General features: G+C 50.9%; 1 protein-coding gene across 1 annotated transcript; it reads left to right on the top strand.

Annotated features, from left to right (window-relative positions):
• Positions 1-7381: 7381 nt before the first annotated feature.
• Positions 7382-13531, top strand: TCF15 (transcription factor 15). Its single transcript, XM_024239020.3, has 2 exons — positions 7382-7992; positions 13073-13531. The coding sequence occupies exons 1-2, from the start codon at positions 7444-7446 to the stop codon at positions 13145-13147; spliced, it is 624 nt and encodes a 207-aa protein (XP_024094788.2). The 5' UTR covers positions 7382-7443; the 3' UTR covers positions 13148-13531.
• Positions 13532-24923: the final 11392 nt, after the last annotated feature.

Consider the following 24923-nt stretch of genomic DNA (forward strand, 5'->3'; position numbering starts at 1 on the left):
TTCAATTTACATTGCATTTTCCCTGAAAGAAGTACCACGAAATACATTTTTCTCCACCTGTTATATTTTCAATGATATTTTCATGTCCCGTAGAAAGTGGGGCTCAGGCATATGCCTGTATGTTCCCTCTCTTACCCTACCTCTTCCTAGTAACCAGCACCCACCTGCTCACTTCCACTTCACTCCTGTCAAACATGCTCTCTAGAAAGAATGGATACCCACTCACACCGAGGTAGATGTCAGTGGTAACAGCCTGGAGAAATGTCTGCTAAACTGTATTCTCTATTAGATGTCTGGTGTTGGGGGCAGGAAGTGAGTCTTTAATCAAGTAAGCCTAAAATAAGCTCAGAAAATGCAGATTGAGGCCAGGCATGGTAGCTCATGTCTGTAATCTCAGCACTTTGGGAGGCCAAGGCAGGAGAATTGCTTGAATCTAGGAGTTACAGACTAGCTCAGGCAACATAGTTGCCTACAAAAAAAAAAAAATTAAATCTCTACGTAAAAAATTAAAAATTAACTGGGTGTGTCACATGCCTGTAGTCCTAGTTACTTGGGAGGCTGAGGTGGGAGGATTGCTTGAGCCTGGGAGGTCAAGGCTGCAGTGAACCATGATTGCATCACTATACTCCAGCCTGGGCAATGGAGTAAGACCTCGTCTCAAAAAAATAAGAAAATAAAATGCAGATTGAAATGAAGCCCAACAAGCTTTTTTGTTGCAGGATTTCTCCGAGTCTTTAACATGCTAATGTTGTTGCAGGTCTCTAGGAGGGGGATATAAAATGCAGCTTCTCTGACTTTTTTTTTAAAAAATCATGGAATCCTGAGCATCTGCAAGAACAAGTGTTCCCAGGAATTCACCCTTAAAAATGATGGCTTGGAGGGACCCTGGAGGGACCGAGTTCTAGCATGGTATCAAGGGCATCAGCCCCATACTAGAGGAACCAGATGGGGGTCAATGGAGCATTCTCATTAACTGAACGTAAAACAAAACCAAACAAAACCTAGCATCTCTATGTAAGGACAGTTTACGTGTTTATTTAACACACTCATTCAACAGATATTTCTGGATGCTTATTATGTGCTGTGTACTGATCTGGGTCTTGATCTTGCACTCTATGAATTTCTATGGGATGAGGCAAGTGGAAAAAAATGCTTTTGGGCCAAATTCTGCTTCCATCGCTTGCTGGCTGTGGGAACTTAAGAAAACCCCTTGTGGCCAGGCGCGGTGGCTCATGCCTGTAATCCCAGCACTTTACGAGGCCAAAGCGGGTGGATCACTTGAGGTCAGGAGTTCAAGACCAGCCTGACCAACGTGGTGAAACCCAGTCTCTACTAAAAATACAAAATCAGCCAGGCATGCTGGTGCACACCTGTAATCCCAGCTACATGGGAAGCTGAGGCAGGAGAATCCTCCTGGGAGGCAGAGGTTGCAGTGAGCTGCGATCGCACCATTGCACTCCAGCCTGGGCAATAATTGTGAAACTCCGTCAAAAAAAAAAAAAAAAAACCCCTTGTAAGGATTATATAATGAAAACAGCTAACACACAGCACATACCATGTGCCAGGACTGTTATAAATGCTACATAAATTGACTCATTTAATCCTCATAACAACCCTATGAGGCAGGCTTTACTGTGAGCCCTGTTTACAGATGAGGAAACTGAGGCCCAGAAAAGTTTGGTAAATTTCCCAAGATCACACATCTGGTAAGTGGCCTAACTGAGACCTGAAACCAGGCAGTCAGGCTCCCACATGTGCAAACTTAACCATGTGACATTATTATCTCCAGAGTTAACACGTATGGCATATAACACCTATGGTTAGTTGTTTCCAATAGCCATTCTTACCTTCTTCCTCACTAACAGAAACTCAGTGTTCAGCTGCATACATGGACACCTACATGCAAAAGACTATATACTCAGCCTCCTTTTCAATTAAGTATGGTCAAATGACAAGATCTGGCCAATGGGATGTGAACAGAAGTGAGGTTGGTGTTCTACAGATTAAAGCATGCTCTTCCTTCTGCCTCTTTCTCCTTGTTGCCAGTTGGAATGCAGATAGAATGGCTCCTGTGGCCATGTGGCTCTGTAAGAGAACTAGGAAGTGGAAGCTATGTATGGTTCAGTAAAAAGACAGACAGAGCCTGGGTCCCTGGCAGCATCTGTTTTAGTTATCTAATGTTGCATAACAAAACACCCTAAACTTACGGAGTTACAACATTGATAATTTTTCTGTTTTTAGAGACAAGGTCTTGCTCTGTTGCCCAGGCTGGAGTGCAGTGGTGTGATCATGGCTCACTGCAGCCTCAAACTCCTGGGCTCAAGCAACCCTCCTGCCTCAGCCTCCAGAGTAGCTGGGACCACAGGCATGCACCACAGCATCCAGCAAATTTCTTTTCTTTTTTTTTCTTTTAGAGACAGGGTCTCACTGTGTTACCCAGGCTGGTCTCAAACTCCTAGCCTCAAACGATCCTTTGGCCTCAGCCTTGTGAAGTCCTGGGATTACAGGTGTGAGCCACTGCACCCAGCCAATAATTATTTATTATCTTTTTTCTTTGTCTTTCTGTATTATCTTTCTTCTTTTTCATAGGTCCTATAGGTCAGGAATTCAGGATCCACATCCAAGGAGGCTCACTCACTTGGCTGGCAAATTGGTGATGGCTGTAGGCTAGGGACCTTGGCCTCTCTCCACAGACGGCTTGAGTGTCCTCATGGCATGGTGGCTGCTGTCCCCAGAGTAAATGACTCAAGAGAACAAGGCAGGAGCTCAATGCCTTTATGAGCTAGATTCAGAAGTCACATACTGTCACTTCTGTCATATTCTTTTGGTCACATGAGTCAAATCTGATTCAATGGGGGAGGGGTCTACACATGCAGATGAATACTAGGAGGCAAGGATCATTGCTGGCAATCTTGGAGGCTGGCGACCACACCACGGAATGCCAGAGCAGCCCTACCTCCAAAGGCCTTGAATGTGAGAGAGAAATGCATTTTACCTTGTCTCACTGAAGTTAAGGTTGTGAATATACACCTACGAATTCTTGACACAAAGTAAGCCCTCAATAAATGCTAACTGTCATTAGTCTTTTTCTCTAAGCAGGTTGAGGCATAAGACTTTGTCTTATATTCCCCTCTCTACACACAAACATACACACATATACCGCCACCTTCTAGACTGAGGTTTTGTATAAGGTAGGTATGGGAGGCTGTGTATTAGCCTTTTCATTCATTCGTTCAACAAGTATTCATTATATATATATATATATAGAGAGAGAGAGAGAGAGAGAGAGACAGGTGGAGTCTTGCTCTGTCACCCAGGCTGGAGTGCAGTGGTGCATTCTCCTAACTCAGCCTCCTGAGTAGCTGGGATTACAGGTGCACCACCAAACCTGGCTAATTTTTGTATTTTCACTAGAGACGGCGTTTCTCCATGTTGGCCAGGATGGTCTCGAACTCCTGACCTCAATGATCCACCCGCCTCAGCCGCCCAAAGTGCAACAAGTATTCATTATTGCCCGCACCGTGAGGGAGGCAAGCACGATGAGATGGAAAACAACCCATATCTCCATCATTGGGAAGTCAGATAATTCCAAGTGCTAGGGTCCATGTGGGGAAAGTGGTCCCTTATGCCCTGCTGCTGGGCATGTAGACTGAGGCAGCCGTCACAGAGTGCAGTAACTGTATGTATTCTCTCCACCCCAGGGATCCTGCCCCCGAGTGTATATCCCAGAGAAATACACACAGGAGTCCATGACAGTCACACACTGCAAGTCCATCGCAGCTTTGCTTGGGGAGGTGGGAACTGGAAGTAGCCAGCATCCATCACTAAAGCGGTGGGAAAAGGAGGCACGGTGGCACACGCACACCATGCATGCTAAGCAGCAGTGAGAAGCCAGGGACTTGAGCTGGACTTAGCACACAGAGCAGTGTCGAGGAAACAAAATAGCCTATGACACAATTCTATTGAAACTACTATTTATGTACATTAAAAACCTCCACACACAAATCAACACCATGCACATTTTATAAAGACACATATATATCCAAAGGCATGCATCAAAGATATTAGAGTGGGTGCCCTGTGAGGGGAGGGAAATGGAAATGAGAATCAGGGATGAAGGAAGAAAAGTCAAAATATGGTGTGATGAACACAACAAGACTTTGCAGCAAGGTTGGCAAAAAGTGGCAAAGAGGCCTTCACCATCTGCTACTCTGAACACTGGCAGAGGACTAGGGATGTCTGGTCAGACCCAAAGGGACAGCGTTCCAAGCAGGAAGGACAGCTGGAGCACAGGCTCAGAGTTGTGCACAGCAGGTGCCTCTGAGAAACAAATGCTTTTAGTGGGAGTGAAGGGTGCCCATGGTCAGGGAGGCAGGGACCAGCCTCTACCCTCTCAGCCTGTGATACCTGTCTCCTCTTACCTGGCAGACTCCTTCTCAGCCCTCACAGGCCTCTAGGCTGCCTCAGCAGCCATGTGATCAGGGAAGGAGCAATGGCTTTGGAGTCAGACCAATCTCAGCTCCCACATTGGCCCACCGTGTGACCTCGGGCAAGTCACTTTCCCCTCTTTGAACCTCCATTTCTTCATCTGTAAAATGGGAATAATGACAATACCTACCTCAGAAGGTTGTGCTGGGAAGGAAGTGAGATGAGCAAAATACACAAAGTACCTGCCCCATGGAGCTTATACTCTAGTGGAGGGAGATAGGTGGTAGACAAATAAATACGTAATGTCTCTACTGCTGTATCCACAGTACCCAGAACTATGCCTAGCACATAGCAGGTGTTCAGTTAATATTTGTAGAATGAATAAGTGAATGAATGAAAGTCGGTGGTACTATAAAAAGAAATACTATAAAAAGAAATAAAGCAGGATAAGGGGAAAGGGAGAGCTGGTGGTGCTGGCAGGTGGGAGAAGCCATTACTGTTAGTGCTGGTGGTCAGGGAAGGCCTCCCTGAGATAAGATTTGAGTGAAGATTTGAAGGAAATGAGTGAACAAACTATGGGACTATCAGGGGCCAGGGGGGCCAGGAAGAAGTAGGCTCCAGGTTTAGTGGGGAGGCCAGTGTGGCTGGAGCAGAGTGAGGGACAGAGAATGGGGGAAGCTGAGGTCCCCTGTGTAGGTGAGCTGAGAATGTGGTAGGAGTCCCCTCCGCACTCCCAGGGACAAGACCTAGAAAAGTCAATGCTGCTCAGCCCTTTCCCAGGCAGTTGGCTGGGGCCAGCCCCTAAAAACAGTAGCACAAACTCCTCTCAGGTACTGAGCACTCCTGTGTGCCAGGCCCCAGCTCTACTGGCACAAACTCATGGAACCATCACCAGCCCTGGGAATGGGTACTATTATTATCTCATTTTCAGAGCAGGCAACTGAGACTCTGGGAAGCAGCTAACCTTGGAACCGGAACTGGGTCTCTCTGATACCAGACCCTGGCTTGCTCCTACCACATTGTCTTGAAATCCTTTGTTTACAGCTCGCCTTCCCCTTTCGGCTGCAGAAGGCCTGTCTCAGTCTCATTCATGGTTTTCTTTTACTCCCAGGGTCCCAAGTGTCAAAATCTGCCTAAGGAGCAAATAAATGAATGAGCCTACAAGGCAAGCCCCTCTTCGGCTTCCGGGCCCAGTTCACGCCTTGTTTGGCATCTCCAGTTGGAGGTGGAATTGGGAGGGGGCTGGACAGAGGAATTTCAAGCTGCCTGAGGGTCAGGAGCAGAGAGGAGGGGGAGAAGGGGGAGAAAGCGAAAGTGAAGTGAGCTGGGAGCCCCTGTGAGGAGGCGCAGACAGGGAAGGAAATCTCCCGGTAATAATTCATCGGCTCAGGAAGCAGCAGCCTGGCCCGGGGCTGTGTGTGGGACCAGCCCTGCGGGGAGGGGGCCCATGCTGGCTGTTTCCCTCCTCCCCAAAGCCCAGCCTGGCTGGGGTCACGGTCAAATGGTGGCGGTGGGGGGATCCAGGTGTGGGAACAGACTCTCCCGCAGACCCTGGGTCCTCAGGGGCTCCTCCCCCGGCAGCCATGGGAAACCCCTCGCTCCCTCTTCTTCCCCCAGTTCTGGCCTGGATCAGGGAAGCCGGGAAAGCACAGCATGGCAGAGCTGCAGGCATCATCAGGAAAACAGACGCCCAAAGGAGCCAAAATGCACCTAGAAGCCTTTCAACTCCACTCCCTGCGCTCTCTCTGCTACACCGGCTGCCATTCGGGCTTATTTTCAAGGCCAAGTGGATGCTGGTTTAGCTAGTGCCTGGAGAGAGCTGAGCAGCAGGCACGAGTGAGATCGAGACCCCGGCAGCCACCGTTGGCTCAGCAATTCTCTGAGGAGGACACATCAGGCTGAACAATCTAAGGTTTCTAGAAGGCAAGCAGGCATTGAGGAAAGATAGCCCGTGTGTGCGTGATGGGATGGTGGTGGTAGGATTCCAAGAGGTAGTGAAACCGGACAGGCTGGATCTAGCGCCCCCACTCCCACCTGTACGACTGAAGGCCAGAGGTCTCTTACCTGTAACTCAGGGCCGCCATCCTGCAGCCTCAGCTGGGCGCAATAGAGCATATAGCACCGAGTCTGGCGCACAGTAGTTCCTCAACCTTCCGTGAGGGTGAAGAATTTATTTTGTTAATGGCCGTATCCTCAGACCTAAAACCATGCCTGACGCATAGTAGGGACCCAACGAATATTTGTTGAATAAATGAACGAACTACTGGTGTTTGTGTGTTGTGGTTTTGTTTTGCTTTTTTTTTTTTTTGCTTTTTAAGTTTGTCTTCAGGGACAAGACACTGTCGAATCCTCATTTGGAAAGATTATAGCTTTTCTCCAAGCGTTTTCCAAAGACACCGCCACTGTCACCAATGGCTTGTTACAAAATGCAGGTTCCTGGGCCCATTCCAGAACTGCTCAATCAGAATGGGAGCAATTTGGGACTCTGTAATAGCAAAAGCCCCTTCCCCAGTTCTTACGCACATGAAAGTTGCAGAACTACAGGATTAGAATTTGAGGGCAGGAAGACACTAGCTGTTTCTCTGCAATCTGAACGTTCCGAACGAGGAAACTAAGGCCCAGAGAGGAGAAAGGGACCTGCCCGCGTCTCCCAGGTGGTCCAGGCTGGGGACAAAAAGTTGGGATCTGGGCCCACCCCGGCCGACTCTCCCAGACCTCCAGCATCTGCCGGGCTAGCCAGCCGGGAAGGGGAGCCTTCGGGGTGGGCCACCAGCTCCCGGGCCGCTTTCAACCTGGGGAACGGAGGCGGTGGGCGCGTCGCCATTGGCCAGGGCGCAGCCGGCGCCTCCCCATTGGTCGGGCGGAGCCCTCCGCCCCCGGCCGGGGCGGCCTTGCCATTGGCCCCTCCCTCGCCTATAAGGTGGGGGCCGGCGGGGCCGTGGGAGCGCGCGGGAGCGCACGGCGGGGCGCGGCCAACGCTGGGACGCGGCGCACGGAGGGACGCGGCCGGCGCCCATGGCGTTCGCGCTGTTGCGGCCCGTCGGCGCGCACGTGCTGTACCCGGACGTGCGGCTGCTAAGCGAGGACGAGGAGAACCGCAGCGAGAGCGACGCGTCGGACCAGTCGTTCGGCTGCTGCGAGGGCCTGGAGGCGGCGCGGCGCGGCCCGGGCCCCGGGGGCGGGCGGCGGGCGGGCGGCGGCGCGGGCCCCGTGGTGGTGGTGCGACAGCGGCAGGCGGCCAACGCGCGGGAGCGGGACCGCACTCAGAGCGTGAACACGGCCTTTACGGCGCTGCGCACGCTCATCCCCACCGAGCCGGTGGACCGCAAGCTGTCCAAGATCGAGACGCTGCGCCTGGCGTCCAGCTACATCGCGCACCTGGCCAACGTGCTGCTGCTGGGCGACTCTGCCGACGACGGGCAGCCGTGCTTCCGCGCCGCCGGTAGTGCCAAGAGCTCTGTCCCCGCCGCCGGTAGTGCCAAGAGCGCTGTCCCCGCCGCCGCCGACGGCGGCCGCCAGCCGCGCTCCATCTGCACCTTCTGCCTCAGCAACCAGCGCAAGGGGGTAAGTGTGCTGCGTCCCTCACTGCGGCCGCCGGGTCGGGGTAGGCGGGGGACAGCGCCTCTCCGGGAACCGAAAAGGTGCAGGGGCCCCAACGAGGCCAGGGGGAAGCGACGTGGAATTCGTGCTGGGTGCGGCACCCCAAGCCCAGGGTCTGGTGTGGAACAGAACCACTGACTTAATGCCCTGTCCCCCAAACAGAAAGGATGCAGGAAAACCCAGAGTTCGGGTCTGATTTAACTGCTCAGTGTGGGATATGCCCTCCAACGAAAGGTGTGCTGGTACTTCCTTCCTGCTGGGAAGACGGCATGAGGACTGAATAACAAAGACCATCTTTTATTGAGTCTTCCTCTGTGCTGATGCGCTCCACATCCACTTTTTTGCCTTCACAAGAATCCCTTCAGGCAGGTAGTTTTTCTGTCCATTTTATCCTGATGAGGATCTGAGCATCAGAGATGGATCACCTGCCCACATTTACTCAGTTGGGAAGCCGGGGTGCTGGCCCTGAGTTTGCCCGGTGTGTGTTGCCCCCACCTTGAAATAATTGTCCCCTGTCCTAAGATCTAACCCAAGAGCAGGAGACTGAGAAGAAAGGAGGCCACAAACCCCCAACCGAGAGCCTGAGGTACCCAGCGGATGAGCAGTAGGAGTGAAGAAGGGGCCTCCCGAGAGTCCCGAGCCCCCAAAAGGACGTGGTGTTGGGAGAGGGCACTCTTGGGTCAGCTGGAGGGAGCTGGTGTGCAGCTCCTGCAGTGTGTCCTGGGCAAGGAAGTGGATCAGGCTGGTAGGGGTGGGCGGGGGCTGTGTGGCAGCAGAGGTGGCCTCTTGGCTGAAACCTTGCCCAGGCTCCAAGGAACCTGCTTCATCCCCCGACCGTGTGCCTTTCTGTCCTGGGCTTTTCCTACAGTAAAGAAGCCTGTCTAACAACTTGTATTCCAGCAGCTACCATTTACATCCGGGGAAACTAAGGCTGAGAGAGTACTGACTTTTGGTGGCCAAGTAGAAGGGCATGGGGAATTGGAGTTAGGCCCCTGACTCCCTGCTGTTTGGTTCTCACAGCTGCCCTTGGTCCCTTGCTCCACCCTGTTCTGCGGAGGCCTCTGCATCTTGGCCTGAGACCACCCTCTGTCTGGCTCATCAGACATCCAGCCTGGTTTCTCAACACTTGGCTGCCTCAGTTGCCCTGAATCGGTCTTCTTAGCCTCAGGCTTCTGCCCTCTCCAGGGTCCCTGCTGCTCCTAGCTGTGGGCCCCTGTCAGTGCCCCAGGCTGGGCTGAGAAGCCAGGAGTGGGCCTTTAAGGCTTCCTGGGATGGGAAGGCCTGAAGGGGCTCTCAAGGATACTCCCTGACTGCCTTTCACCCATTCATTCCAGTTAGCAACCGTTAGTTACCCAACAGCTGCCTTCTGTTGGCTCTGAGAACCCCAAAGAAGCAGGTTGTAGGTCACCACCCTTCCACCAGTCAGGACCTGACAGTGCAGCCCCAGGGTCAGGGCAGGGAGATGAAGATGAAGATGCTGTGGTCTGATGGTGGGAGAGGGGAAGCACAAAGGGATTCTCAGAGCCCAGAGAAAGCCTCCAACCCAGGGTGAGTGCTGACAGGGTTTCTGTGTTGCATTTCTGAAGGATGCTTTAGAACAGGGGCAGGCTGATGAAGGGGTAGGAAAGGGTGTTCTAGGATTGGAGCACAGCAAGATCTGAGGCCTAGAGAAGGAAGAGGGAAAAGGTTAAAAGTGGCAGGAGTGCAGAGAGGGAGCACAATGGCCAGTAACAGTAGTGACAGCAGCCTTCATGAGCACTGATCTGTGCTAAGCGCTCTTTATGAGTTATCATTAAAATCCTGCAACAGCCAGGAATGAGGCGCTGCGGTTATCCCCACTTGCTTAGAGATGCTGCCAGTGGCGCAGAGACACACAGTCAGTGATGGAACCAGGATTCAAGCTCAGGCCTGCCTGGTTGGGACATGGGATAGGTTACAGGGGGAAGTCCCTGTAACTGTCATGTGTCCACCCCCATAGCAGGCAGGCTGGGGGACTTCTCTGCAGGTCTCAGGCCTGTCCCACAGCTCACGGGGGCCTCCCCTGGGCCTGGCTGCTTCCCTGGGATCTGTCTATGGGACCAAGAACTCAGCCAAATTTGGCTGTAGAAACCATTCTCTCAACCCCACGGTCTCCTCTGGGAATAGGCGAGAGGGGCGATCCTAGCCAGCTATGGCCCCTTGAAGACTCTGCTGGAAGAAAACTGGCTGTCTTGGGGAGCTCTTGCTCCCTTCTGAGCTTTGGGGGCCAGAGAGCTTTAAGACCCAAGACCCCATTCCTTTACCCTGAGCCACCACCTCCCTCCCATCCTGGCCAGTCTGGAATTGGGGTTGCCGTGGAAACAGTTCCCTGTAGCATCTTTCTGTTGAAGGAGGGGTTAGGTGTGGCCCTCTGTGGTAGAATTAGCAAGTGGGAGGTGGAAAGGGGGTTCTTGTCTCTGCCCTGTTTTCCCTTTGTCACCTGGGGGTGAGGATTGGACAGGATCATCTTGTAAGGCTCTCCCCTGTTGGTATACGCAGAGGGTAGCTGGGACCAGGAGGCACTGTCAATAGATGATGCTGATAATAATACTTATGAACATTTATTGAACATTTACTATGTTCCCAACAGTGTGCCAAGGCTTTACCTAGATTAGCCTGTGTAATCCTGTGTTAGCTTGTGTGATCCTGTAAAGTAATTCCCCTTTACGGGGGGGAAACTGAGGTTCAGTGAGATGAGATCACTTGCCTGAGGTCCAGTAGATGGCCCTTGGCAAAGTAGGGATCGAAGCCTAGGTCTTTCTCACTTGAGCCTAACTCCTAACCATGGTGCTTCCTGAAGACCCTTGGTGCTAAGTTCCTAAGGGACAAACAAACTGGGGTCTTGTCAGGACTTTTTTTTTTTTTTTGCGATGGAGTCTCGCTCTGTCACCCAGGCTGGAGTACAATGGCACGATCTCAACTCACTGCAGCCTCCGCCTCCCGGGTTCAAGCAGTTCTCCTGCCCCAGCCTCCCAAGTAGCTGGAATTACAGGTGCCAGCCACCACACCTGGCTAATTTTTTGTATTTTTAGTAGAGACGGGGTTTCGCCATGTTGGCCAGGCTGGTCTCAAACTCCTGGCCTCAGGTGATCCGCCTGCCTCGGCCTCCCAAAAGTGCTGGGATTACAGGCATGAGCCACCGTACCCGGCCGTCAAGACCTCTTCTAAGCACACTTAGCAGCTTACACAGCTGCATTCACATTCGACTGCACCTTGAGATGGCAAGTAAAATCATTTCGTCCCCATTTCATAGATGAAGAAACTGAGGTTCAGGGAGGTGAACAGTCCCAGCATTCTTCTGGGACCCCAGGTCTCCAGCTGACCTCCAGAATTGGGGTGGGAGGGGGCGGCTGTCCCTGTCCCTGTCCCTGAGCACTTAAAGAGTAAAAGAGAGGAAGGCCAGTTTTCTAATTCAACCTTAATATTGCACCCCCTCCCCTATCTGCCCTTCTCAGCCACTCCTGCCAGAGTTTGTCTGAGAAGCCCAAGCCCCAGGCTCTGCTGGGACTGTGGCCTCAGCCCTCAAAATAGCCCTGCCTGTGAGTGAACATGCTGTCCCTGGGCTGCAAGAGCCTCGAGGGAGGCTGGGCTCGCATCTGGATGGATCTGCCCCAACCTGGACCTGGGGGTGGAGGGGGCAGGGGGCAGAGCTCCCAGATGGTCAGCTGTTTCTCTAAGTGGGCTGAGAAAGCTGCCTGTTCCTCCATCATCTAGCCAGGCTCAGGGTGATGAGCATTTACATTGGGATTTCACACACTTATCATGTCCTGGAAACAGGACAGATTGTTGGACAACAGATTTCTAGCCCAGCTCTTTTACAACTGGCTGGGTGCCTCTGGGCCAGTCATTCAGTGGCTAGAGGCCTCAAAAGAGGGGGTGCTTTAACATCTGTGACCTCTCTGGCTTACGGTGAGGATGAAACCCATGTGTCCAGTCTGAAAATATCATTGAGAAGAGCTGGTAGAGACAGCCCCTGTAAGGACTGATGGTTTCAGGGACTGCCGCCATTAGCCCGTCTTCCAATGGCTGCCACTTAATTCAGGCGGCATTGATGGGTATCTGCTCCAAGTCAGGTCCTGGGCCAAGAGAGCCCAGGCTAGAAATAGGACCACAGAGTGAAGAACTCCTTTTCCCTGCCACTCCCTGAGATCCCAGTCCAAATTGGGGGACAAAGGAGAGACCCTGCCTTGTCCTTCTGAGATTCATCCCCACGGAATGTCCCCAGAAAGGCAGGAAGTGCTAGGCAATTTCAGGAACAGAGAAACCTTTCCAGGGAGACAAGACCTGAGAGCACGTTCCTGGCAAAGGGGACGCCCTGAGGGAAGTCAAGGAGGCCAGAAACCCAGTCCCCTTTTAAAGGTGGACGAGTGAGCCGCTAGGCATGCAGTCAGGCAGGGGGAGGACCACTGCAGGGTGTGCTTGTTTTGCCCATGTAAAATATTATGCTTTAAAATACATTGGATTTTTTTTTAAGCAACAGATCTTATGGGAAAGAAGTGGAAAAGGTAAAAAACTATAGCATGAATACAAAAATTAGCCGGGCATGGTGGTGGGCACCTGTAGTCCCAGCTACTCAGGAGGATGAGGCAGGAGAATCACTTGAACCCAGGAGGTGGAGGTTGCAGTGAGCTGAGATTGTGCCACTGCACTCCAGCCTGGCAACAGAGCAAGATTCCGTCTCAAAAAAACAGTATAGCGTGAGAGAGCCTCCCTCCCCATCCTCTCTCCATCATCAAATTCCTCTCTGAAGAAACCCACTCACAATTTCCCATGTGTACTTCTCTCCAGCAATCACAGCACACAGGCACATTCAGCCTGCCCCTTGCTTTTGTCCTTAAACATTGTCATTTGGCAGCAGTCTGTATCAGTCCAGAAAGGGTTTCTTCTGCTTTCTGCTGCAGAGAACTTGATCATGTGGCTGAACTGTGATTTATTTATCAAGATCCCTCTTGGTGGATACAGAGGTTAGTTCCAGTGTTCACATTGGCCTAATCGAACATCTTCTACTCTTTCTCCCCCTCTGCAGGGTGGCCGTCGTGACCTGGGAGGCAGCTGCTTGAAGGTGAGGGGGGTGGCCCCTCTTCGAGGGCCACGGAGATGAGCCTGGACCCTGGAGAAGGAGGCCAGGAGCCAGCCACTGGCTGGACGGGGAAGAAGACCCCAGGAGCCGAGCCCATCCCTTCTTTGTGTAGGGACCAGGGGACCATGGCCTGGGTCCAGGACACTCTGGGCAGGGCCCTCGGGACATCTCCCGATCCTGGAGAGCTGTGAGGATCCATTCAGCCTGCCCAGCTCTGGCTGGTCAGAGACAAGGCAGAACTTTTGGAAAAACAAAGACTGTTGGTGACAGAGGGTGTGTGTGTGTCTGTGCGTGAGTGTGAGTGTGTGTCTGAGAGAGAATTGGTGAGTTTAAAATCAAAGCTATTTTTAAATAAAAGACGTCGTTCTGAGCTGAGGAGGGTCCCGTGGACATCAGAGTTAGAGGTGGGCCCTCCCCTGGACCTAGAGAGAGGCACAGATGTTCCAGGGGCTGCCCTGGAGGGGTGGGGGTGGGACTGGGGAAGGCAGGCGGAGCCCCCTCTCTAGGAGCCATAACCAAATTTTCTTCAGTCTGCTATTTATCAGATGTTCTTAACAACTGTTAGGTGTCTGGTATGGTTGGTAAAGAAATCTTAATTTTATTTATTTTTGAATAAGGACTGTGTTCATTTCATCCACACGGTTCAAAACTCAGAAGGTACCAGAGGGTATGTGTTGAAAAGTCTCCGTGCCCCTGTCCTCCAGCCACCAGCTCTCCTCTCTGCAAGCAGCCTAGGGCACCAGTTTCCTGTGATGTCCCATTCTCTATGAATGATCAGGCAAATACACAATGACAGCACATCGTACACACTTTTGGCTCCTTCTTTTTTTCCTTAATCTAGCTTGGTATCGTCCCAAGTCAGTACCTAAAGGGTATTTCTTTTCTTCCTGAGCTGCTTATTATTCCATTTTGTGAACATGCCATCCTTTAACCCATCCCTCTTTGATGCTATCACCAACAAGGCATGTGGTTTTCCACAAGTGCAAATGAGTACATGCTAAAGGGGTATATTCTTACCCCTGTGTTAGCTGAAATGCTTTAGAAGACTGATGACACCCAGAGGCACGTGGCAGGGTGACACCCTGAGGTCCGTCCACCTTTGAAGCCCAAAGCAGATCCTTCCTTGCCCTGGAGATACCCCAGGTGGAAAGCCAGCACCTGTTACCCCAATTACACTCCCAGGAGCCCTGGGAGGTGAGAGCTGGTGTCTCCCCCATTGCAGACCCAGCAGAGACAGCGATGGGTCAGCTGATCCGTGCAGCTAGGAGTTCTTGGCCCTCAGGCTGGGGCTGTGTCCCTGTGAGGTCAGGATCAGAGAAGCTCGAGAGGCCGGAGGGTGGGAGAGCCAGGGAAAGGCCAGGGCAGCCAGGTAGCCACTCTCTCCTCAGCAAGGTACACTCATATGCCTATTTCAACAATTTATTTATTTAACGAACACTTCTATTTTTATTTTTTTAGAGATAAGGTCTCACTATGTTGCCCAGGCTGGTCTCAAACTCCTGAGCTCAAGTGATCTATTTCATGTTTACTGACTGCAGTCTGGCCCCAGAGTCCACGTTCCTATCCCCTCTGTTTTGCCTCTACCCCACTCTTCTGCATTTGACCCTCTGAGCCTGAATTGTGGCTCCCATTTTGCAAATTGACAAACAGATTGCCAATACCCTCTATGTGGCAGGCACTGTGCCAGATGCCACAGGAATGAGCCCGACCAACCTGGTCTTCCTCACAGATGAAAACCGAGGCCCAGGGAGATCAAGGGAATTGTGGAATTGCCAGTCCCTAGGCTGGAGCAGGCCATGAAATTACCATGCTTAATTCCTTTGGTGTAAGAAGTAGAGGAAGGAGGGCCCCAGGGGGCCGGGGTCCCCCACCCAGGAGAGCTTTCCAAGCACCCTCGACCTCACTTCCCCGCTGTTCCAGGGACACTGGTCGTGCTTATCCTGTGTCCCAGCGTGGCTGTGCTTCCCCCTTTGGGAGCTGATTAGGAAAGCACATTGCTCCCCTGCGCCTACCCTGGCCAGGTACAGCCAGCCTCTGGCAAAGCCACAGGAAAAGGACTGTGGCCTTGTCAATGGCAGGAAACCCGGGAGTGGGGGCAGAGCAGACACTTGGGTGCTCTGGCTGGAGGCCCACTCCGCCACCAGATTTGCTGGGTGACCCCAGAGATGTTGCTTGACCCCTCTGGGCCTCCCTGGCTCAATCTCTAACCAGTAAGAGCAGCTAGAACAGAAAGATAAGTATTTGTTTTGCTTTGTGAGATAGTTTTTAATAGACCCTGTATGCATTGGTAAGTAATCCAAGTTGTATCAAATGGTATGCAGTGAAAAGTACAGACCTCCCTCAGGCCCCTCCCCAGAGGCAGCTTCCTGAGTGTCCTTCCAAAAAAGCTGCTATACTGATAACTGAAAAAATATTTATAGGTTTCTCTGCCTGTGCTTTCATTGTAAAATAAATTCAAAATGCTACAAGATTCTAGAAATATCACTTATCCCAAAGACAATCACAGTGAAGACAATAATCCCACCGAGTATTTTTTGTTGTTTTGTTTGAGATAGGGTCTCACTCTGTCACCCAGGCTGGAGTGCAGTGGCACAGTCATAGCTCGCTGCAGGCTTAACCTCCTGTCCTCAAGTGATCCTCCCACCTCAGCCTGCGGAGTAGCTGGAAATACAGGTATACACCACCAGGCCTGGCTAATTTTATTTAAGTAAGAGACAGGTTCTTACTATGTTGCGCAGGCTGGTCTCCAGCTCCTGGGCTCAAGCGATCCACCTCAGCCTCCCAAAGTGCTGGGATTATAGGAGTGAGCCACTGCGCCCAGCTCTGCAGCGTTCTCATTAAACTAGCACACATACACTTAACGAATCATTTAAACCGTGCTAAGTTTACACTTTTTTTTTTTTTTTTGAGATGGATCTCACTCTGTCACCCAGGTTGGAGTGCAGTGGCGTGATCTTGGCTCACTGCAACCTCCGCCTCCCGGGTTCAAGCGTTTCTCCTGCCTCAGCCTCCTGAGTAGCTGGGAGTACAGACATGCACCACCACGCCTGGCTAATTTTTGTATTTTTAATAAAGACGGGGTTTCACCATGTTGGCAAGGCTGGTCTCGAACTCCTGACCTCAGGTGATCTACCCACGTTGGCCTCCCAAAGTGCTGGGATTACAGGCATGAGTTACTGCGCCCGGCCAAGTTTACACTTTTTATGGAAGTATAAGACACATTCAGGAAAGTGCACAGAGTGTAAGGGTACAGCTCAATGGATTTTCACAAGCTGAGCACACCTGTACACCCAGCATTGGAGATCAAGAAATGCAATTAGCAGCTTCCCAGGAGCCAGCCTCTACTCATACCAGTTCTTTCCTTTGAATGAGACACAAAAAAGAATAAACTGACAATAAGTCTCCTTCTCTCCCAGCCACCAGCTCCAGTCCCCAGAGGCAATTGCTATGTTAAGGTAACCAGGATCCTATGGATTCCAGCAGAGATGGTCTGCATATATAGGCAAATTACATATTGTTTTTCCACACAAGTGATAGCATTTTACACACTCCTCTCTGCACTTGGATTTTTTTTTTTCTTAACCATACTTCTTGGAGACCCTTGGTTGCTTACAGAGCTGTTTCATACCTTTTCATAGCTGCATAGTGCTCCATTATGCATATTTTGCAGCTTGCTATCTTCCTGGTAATGGACAGTTAATGCCCATGAGCCTTTGTGAGCTGCAAGGTCAGCCCACACACGTGACCGGGGAGAAGCACAGGTGTGGTCTGCATATATAGGCAGCTCCTCTGGGGAACATTTTGTAACATTGTCCGCTCCCCCAGCATGCCTATCACCTCTGGGATGGTCCAGCCCAGCCAAGCTTCTCCAGGCCAACTTGGGGCCAGAGGAGTAAAGCTGCTCAGGGAGAAGAAATCCAGGACTGAAGGGGTTGGAATGACCAACTCAGCCAGGCCACCTTGGACCCCAAAGGGATACACTCTCCCTGCAAGTCTTGACACATGAAGCATCAGCACAAGAATAATCTCAGAGTTCATCATTTCACAATGAAGAAAGTGAGACAAGACAGGAGGCAACCTGCCTGTGGTTCCCCAGCAGGTCCTTGGCCCTGTTGAGACACCAAGAACACAAATCTCCCTCCTTGCCATGCAGGGCTGTTTTCTCTGACTCCACAATTATGAGCAGGAAGGCATCAGAGGTCACCCATGGCAACCTGAAGCTCAGAGAGGAGCGGTGATGGGCCACAGTTGCACAGCATCTGGAGCTGAGCAGGGCTGAGAACAGAGGACCTCTTGCACCCACAGCACTTCAGGTTCCCCTCATTGTCCCAGGCCACTCCCATTTTATGAGGCTTTTATTAGGTTAAAAAAATAAAGCACTACAAAATGGAGTGCTGAAGACTATGGCGTATTTGGTAAGTTAACTTTTTTTTTTTTTTTTTTGAGACACGGTCACACCCTGTCACCCAGGCTGGAGTGCAGGTGGCACAATCATGGCTCACTGCAGCCTCCACCTCCTGGGGTCAGGTAATCCTAGCACCTCAGCCTCTTGAGTAGCTGGGACTACAGGTGTGCACCACGATGCCCAGCTAATTTTTTATTTTGAGGGGGTTTCACCATGTTGCCCGGGCTAGTCTCAAATTCCTGGGCTCAAGCAATCCTCCAGCCTCAGCCTCCCAAAGTGCTGGGATTACAGGTGTGAGCCACTGTGCTTGGCCTGGCAAGTTAACTCTTAACTACCTCCACACAGTCAGGAGCGTGATGCATTATTGTGGAACATCATATAATTAGAGGATTTATAGAAACATAGGTTCATGGGATGTACATATGAAGTTGGATGTCTTTGTTCAACCCCATCTGTGTCTCTTATGACTGTATATTTTACCTCGTGTAGTTGTGATATCAAGTCTAAACCTGAACAGGTAAATGCAATACATGACTTTGAACTGGATCCTATACTGCAGAGGGGAAAATGTGACAGGGGACCTTCTCGGTAGAGTTGACAATTTTTTTTTTTTGAGACATAGTCACACAAAATCGGGATATGAACAATAGATTAAGGTATGGCATCAAAGTTAAATTTTCTGTATTTGCTAACAGCACCCTGATTGTGTCAGAGGATATCCTTGTGCTTAAGAAATACATCCTAGGCCAGGCACAGTGGCTCAGCTTGTAATCCCAGCACTTTGGGAGGCCGAGGTGGGCGAATCACCTGAGGTCAGGAGTTCGAGACCAGCCTGGCCAACGTGGTGAAACCCTGTGGTGGCAGGCACCTGTAATCCCAGCTACTCGGGAGGCTGAGGCAGGAGAACTGCTCTAACCCGGGAGGCAGAGGTTGCAGTGAGCCAAGATCGCACCATTGCACTCCAGCCTGGGTGACAGAGCGAGACTCCGTCTCAAAAAAAAAAAAAAAAAAAAAAAAAAGAAATACATCCTGAAGTACTATTAAGGAGTAGAGAAGTATGATGTAGGTAACGTGCTCTCTCAAGTGGTTCAGAAGAGAAATAATATATGTGTAAGAGAAAAGGATAGAGTAAATATGACAAACTTAAAATGTGGTGAATCTGAGTACAGGGTATATGGGAGTTCCCCGCACCACTTTTGTCACTTTTCTGCATGTTGTAAATGATTGCAAAATGAAAAGTTAAAAAGAAGTTGGGATCTTGGCCTACTGTGATGCGAGGCCTGCCAAATGGTGTCCTGGCCCCCTCTGATGCACCTTGGCTTTAGCTTGTCCAACAGAGGATGGAAAATATCCCCAGTGGACCCAGGTGTCTCTGCTCATGACTCTCAGGCCCCTGTGCCCCTTAGAAGGCTAAAGTGGTCCCATCCCCCGAGTCTCCTGCCACCATGATTTATGTCCCTATGAGCCTCAGCAGCTGTGAGCACAGGTCCCACTGGGCAGCCGGCTGGGGGGGCTGGCGTTTGCTTCTCAGCGTGTCTAATCCAGACCAGATTTGCAGACCCCACGGGCCTGGGATAGAGCTCCCAGGGGGCTAGGGTCAGAGGGCAGGCCAGCAGGGCCTGGAAACCAGGGAGGCACTCGGGATGAACAGGCTGCAAGACAGAAGACCTAGCCTATTCTAGGTTGGCCACTGCTCCTGTGTGACCCAGGGTGGGCGTCTGGCCCTCTCTGGCCCTTGCTTTTCCTCACGTCAGCACAGCCAGCAACTTTGTCAGCTGGGACAGACTGGCCTTGTGGGAGGGAAGGCTGATAAAATCTAGGAGATGTTTTTTTCTGAATGGCTTGGAAAAATGCCTGACTCTTTTGAGGACCTACTACGTGTCAGGCCTAGGCTGTGCACTTTACATAAAATAAATACAGCTTCATGGGGGCAGTGGCTCATGCCTGTAATCACAGTGCTTTGGAAGGAGGAGGAGGGCAGATCACTTGAGGCCAGGAGTTCGAGACAAGCCTGGCCAACATGGCGAAACCCCATCTCCGCTAAACATACAAAAATTAGCTGAGCATGGTGGTGCGTGCCTGTAATCTCAGCTACTCAGGAAGCCAAGGCAGGAAAATCCCTTCAACCCGGGAGTTGGAGGCTGCAGTGAGCCGAGATTGCACCACTGCACTCCAGCCTGGGCAATAGAGTAAGACCCTGTCTCTAAATAAATAAATACATACATACATACAGCTTGCTCAAAAGCTGGTTAGATATGTATTATTATTGCTCCATTTTATAGATGAGGAAACGGAGACACAAGGAGGTTAAAGAACTTGGCCAAGGTGACACAGTGGCTGGTGAGCTAGTGGATTTGAATCAGATGTTCCAGCTGCAGAGCCCCACTGGGCTCTCAACCGCCACCCCCACATGGCCTCACCAGGTGCGTGCCTAGTCCTGATGTTGACGGAACTGACTAGTCCAAGGCACTTCTCTGAGTGACATACAGAGATGGCCTCACTTGCAACAAGCCACATAGGTAGGTACTGTTGCCATCCCCATTTCACCGACTAGAAAACCAAGCCCAAGGTCACCCAGCTAGGCAATGGCACAGCCAAGATTCTAACTGAGGGGGTCTAGCTCCAGATCCCACAGCCTGCATCACAGCAGGAGGGTAAAACTCAGCAGGAGGCATGGGATAGAGCGTAACATTGTAGACCAACATAAGGCTGGCAGACTTAGTCTGTCAGTCAGTAAGTCAGTCAACAAACATGTTTTGAACTTCTCCATGAACCACACAAGGCTCTAGGGATGATCAGAGAACAAGCCAGATGTAGTACCTGACCTCATAGAGGTTATGGCCTACTGAAAAAGCAGGCTCTGAGCAAATAATAAAAATGGGATGGGTGCTTCTAAGATATGTGGGAATGCATGGCTGGGAGACCTGTGTCATCATTAGGAATGATGTTTCCAAGGTGAGAGAAGGCTTTGCCGAGTGTGAATGGTTCTGCAGCTTCCAGGCCACCCCTGCATCAGTATGAACGATGGGGCACCTGCAGGACCTGGGTCTCCCCTAAACACAACCCCTGAATACCCAACATATATCTCCTTTGAGTGCCCAGACCAGCCCCATGAAGCTGTCAAAGCAACATAAGGCTGGTTGGACAGAAGTTGAAAATAAAAGCAAACACTTACTAGCACTGCCTCAGTGCCAGGCATTGTTCCAAGGCCTGTAACTCATTTACTCCTCTATGACCCAGTGAGACAGGGGCTGTCACTATCCTCACATGGCCATCAAAGGACAGAACCAGGATGTGGACTGAGGCTGGGTCCAGAGCCCACTCTCTTCACCTCCCTGCTCTGCTGCCTCTGTGCCAAATGCCGAGCATCCCGAGAGCCTGGTGGTACCGGCGCATTGTGGGTGCTTAGCAGATACTCAGGAAGGACCAAGAGGCATTGTTCTGTCTCACTCACTCTGCATAACCACCCTGTAAGGCCAACCTAATCCATTTCAGAGGTGGCACTCAAAGAAAAGCAGTGACCAGCCTGAGGTCACACGGCTAGGAGTGCAGAGTTGGACCTCAAACCCAGCTCTGTGGATCGTCCCATCTGCAGAAAACCCAGTTTGGAAGATATCGGCAGAGTCTTGGGTTTTTTGTTTTGTTTTGTTTTTGTTTTTGTTTTTATTTCCAGACAGAGTCTCACTCCTTCACCCAGGCTGGAGTGCAGTGGCATGATCTGGGCTCACTGCAACTTCCGTCTCCCAGGTTCAAGCGATTCTCCTGCCCCAGCCTCCAGAGTAGCTGGGATTCAGGAGTGCGCCACCACACCTGGCTAATTTTTGTATTTTTAGTAGACACAGCGTTTTACCATATTGGCCAGGCTGGCCTCGAACTTCTGACCTCAGGTGATCTGCCTGCTGCAGCCTCCCGAAGTGCTGGGATTACAGGTGTGAGCCACCGCGCTTGGCCTGGAAGATATTGGCAAAGAGCCTTTAATCATAGAGAAGAAACAGTGGGCCCAGGGCTCAGGGAGGGAGAAAAGACACTGACCAACTGGGAACTCTGTGGGAACGTCTCTCACCCCCCAACCTCACCCCACCCAGGGGCCTCCCCAGGAAGCAGCCAGGGCTGAGAAGCAATGGGGCCAGGAAGGGGGGCCTTGGATTCCCAAGAAGCAGACCCCCTCGCGCCCCCGGGTGGGAGGGCTAAAGAGCCACCCAGGAGCCAGGCTTGTCTTCTGCTCTCCCCACCCCCACTCTCCTCCCAGAGGCAGCCCCCGCTCCTCCCCACCCCCACCCACCTTCCCTGCCTCTCTCTGCCCTTGCAGCCCAGGCCCACCGCCTCCCCTGCCCTTGGCTTTCAGAAAGCCCTGGAAAGGCTTCCTTCTTTGAGACAGGAAGGTGTCCTCAAGTCTCAGGAAGGAAAAACAGTCAAGCTGAACCCACCAAGACCGTCTCCAAGGGGCCGGGACTGGCGCCTGGCCAGGACTGACATCACCTGGGAACCGCCACAGCCGCAGCTGCAGCGCGCCTCCTGGGGGGACTCGCTTTTGCTATTTAAAAAATAATAATAATAATAAAAAAACTTTTCCAGTCTGGTGTTTTTAAATGTGCTTTTTATAGTGGGCCCTGGGGCGTGGGTGTTTTGGTGTCTCCCGCCCGCCTTTTCCTCACGTCCTGATTTCTCACACTACACAATGTAGCCTTTGACCAATTACAGCGAATTCCCGGGGATTCTGGGTGGGATCTCCTTCCAGGCCCTGACCCCCTCAGATGATCTCTTAGTTATCTAGATACATTGAATTTCTTTCTTTCTCTTTTTTTTGTTTTTTGTTTTTTGTTTTCTTTTTTGAGACAGGGTCTCACTGTCGTCCAGGCTGGAGTGCAGTGGTGCGAGTTCAGCTCACTGCAACCTCTGCCTCCTGGGCTCAAGCAATCCTCCCACCTTAGCCCCCCAAGTAGCTGGGACTACAGGTGCACGCCACTACACCCAGCTAATTTTTGTATTTTTTGTAGAGATGGGATCTCACTATGTTGCCCAGGCTGCTCTCAAACTCCTGAACTCAAGCAATCCACCTGCCTCAGCTTCCCAAAGTGTTAGGATTACAACATGAGCCACCACACCTGGCCAAGATACATTGAATTTCAACTTCAAAAAAATAGGCCAGGCGTGGTGGCTCACGCCTGTAATTGTAGCACTTTGGAAGGCTGAGGCAGGCAGATCACCTGATGTCAGGAGTTCGAGACCAGGCTGGCCAACATGGCGAAAATCCGACTCTACTAAAAATACAAAAATTAGCCAGGTGTGGTGGCGCACAACTGTAATCCCAGCTACTAGGGAGGCTGAGGCAGGAGAATCGCTTGAACCCGGGAGGTGGAGGTTGCAGTGAGCCGAGATTGTGCCACTGCACTCCAGCCTGGGTGACAGAGCGAGACTCTGTCTCAAAAATAAATAAATAAAAATAAAAAAATATTTACCCATGGTACTAAATTCAAAAGGCGTCTAAGGCCTCAAATGAAAAATAAGTCTCTCTCCCTGCCCCTTAGTCACCTGGTCTCCATCCGCTAAGGGACCCTCTTTTTTTTTTTTTTTTTTTTTTTTTTTTTTTTGAGACAGAGTCTCACACTGTCGCCCAGGCTGGAGTGCAGTAGCGCGATCTCAGCTCACTGCAAGCTCCGCCTTCCGGGTTCACGCCATTCCCCTGCCTCAGCCTCCCAAGTAACCGGGACTACAGGCGCCCGCCACGCTTTTTTATTTTATTAAATAAAATCTTCTGTAGTGTTTAATGTGTGCCAGGTACTCTTCTAAGCAATTATCTAATATTAACTCATGTAACCCTCATAAAAACCCTATGAGGTAGGGTTTCCAGTGACTATTTAACAGTGAATATTGCCAAAGTTTTTTATTCATATAGAAGCACATCTAGATCTATAATCTTAACCCCTCCCTTCCTAAAAAACATACATAGAAGCTAATTATACATGCTGGCCTGCACCTTGCTGTATTTACTTAAACTATGTCTTGGAAGGCCAGGCATGGTAGCTCACACCTGTAATCCCAGCACTTTGGAAGGCTGAGGTGTGAGAATCTCTTTGGCCCAGAAGTTTGAGACCAGCCTGGGCAATATAGTGAGACCTAGTCTCTCCAAAAAGAAATTTTATTTTAATTTGCCAAGCGTGATGGTGCAAGCCTGTAGTCCTAGCTACTGAGGAGGCTGAGGTGAGAGGATCTCTTGAGCCCCCAGAGATGGAGGCTGTAGTGAACCGAGATCACACTACTGCACTCCAGTCTGGGAGACAGAGTGAGACCCAGAGACCCTGTCTCTCTCTCTCTGACATATATATCTTGGGAATCATTCCACATTGGTACATAAAGACACTCTTCATTCATCTTTATGGCTGCGTATTATTCCCTTCTGTGGAAGGAGGTACCATGATATGATTAACGCATCCACTCTTGGTGAACCTTAGGGATATTTCCAATCTCTTCTCCCTGCATTACACTGCAATGGATAGCCAACGTGATCTCTCTAAAGCATAGGTTGAACCCCAACAGTCCAATACTCGAAAACTCTCCATCTTTCCCCCTTATGTGCAGAGGCGCATCTTAAATGTAGGAATTATCAAGAGCCCCTCTAAGACTCTGGTAAAAGTAATGGACCAGCTGGGTGCAGTGGCCCACACCTATAATCTCAGCACTTTGGGAGGCCGAGATGGGCGGATCACTTGAGGTCAGGAGTTTGAGACCAGCCTGGTCAACATGGTGAAACCCTGTCTCTACTAAAAATACAAAAATTAGTCAAGCGTGGTAGCACACACCTGTAATCCCAGCTACTCAGGAGGCTGAGGCAGGAGAATCACTTGAACCCGGGAGGCAGAAATTGCAGTGACCTGAGATCGTGCCACTGCACTCCAGCCTGGGTGATAGAGCATGACTCCGTCTCAAAAAAAAAAAAAAAAAAAAAAAGTAATGGATCACGGCTGGGCACGATGGCTCACACTTGTACTAACACTTTGAGAGGCCAAGGCAGGAGGATCACTTGAGCACAGGAGTTCGAGACCAGCCTGCACAACACAGGGAGACACCATCTCTTTAAAAAAAAAAAAAAAAAAAATTATGCAGGCATGGTGATGCATGCCTGTGGTCCCAGCTACTTGGGAGGCTGAGGCAAGAGGATCTCTTGAAGCCAAGAGATGGAGGCTGCAGTGAGCTATGACCATACCACTGCAAGGCAGCCTGGGTAACAAAGCAAGACCCTGTCAAAAAAAAAAAAAAAAAATACAAGTAATGGACCTGCCCCCACACCCAAAAAGTTCATGGACAACCAATCTTCATATGGGACTCCAGGACTCCTGGAAACCCCGTCCATGGATGCAGTAGTGCCAAGACACCTCCTCCAGCTGCGTGCGG

Source organism: Pongo abelii, chromosome 21 (assembly GCF_028885655.2).
Source record: "Pongo abelii isolate AG06213 chromosome 21, NHGRI_mPonAbe1-v2.0_pri, whole genome shotgun sequence".
Classification (NCBI taxonomy): domain Eukaryota; kingdom Metazoa; phylum Chordata; class Mammalia; order Primates; family Hominidae; genus Pongo; species Pongo abelii.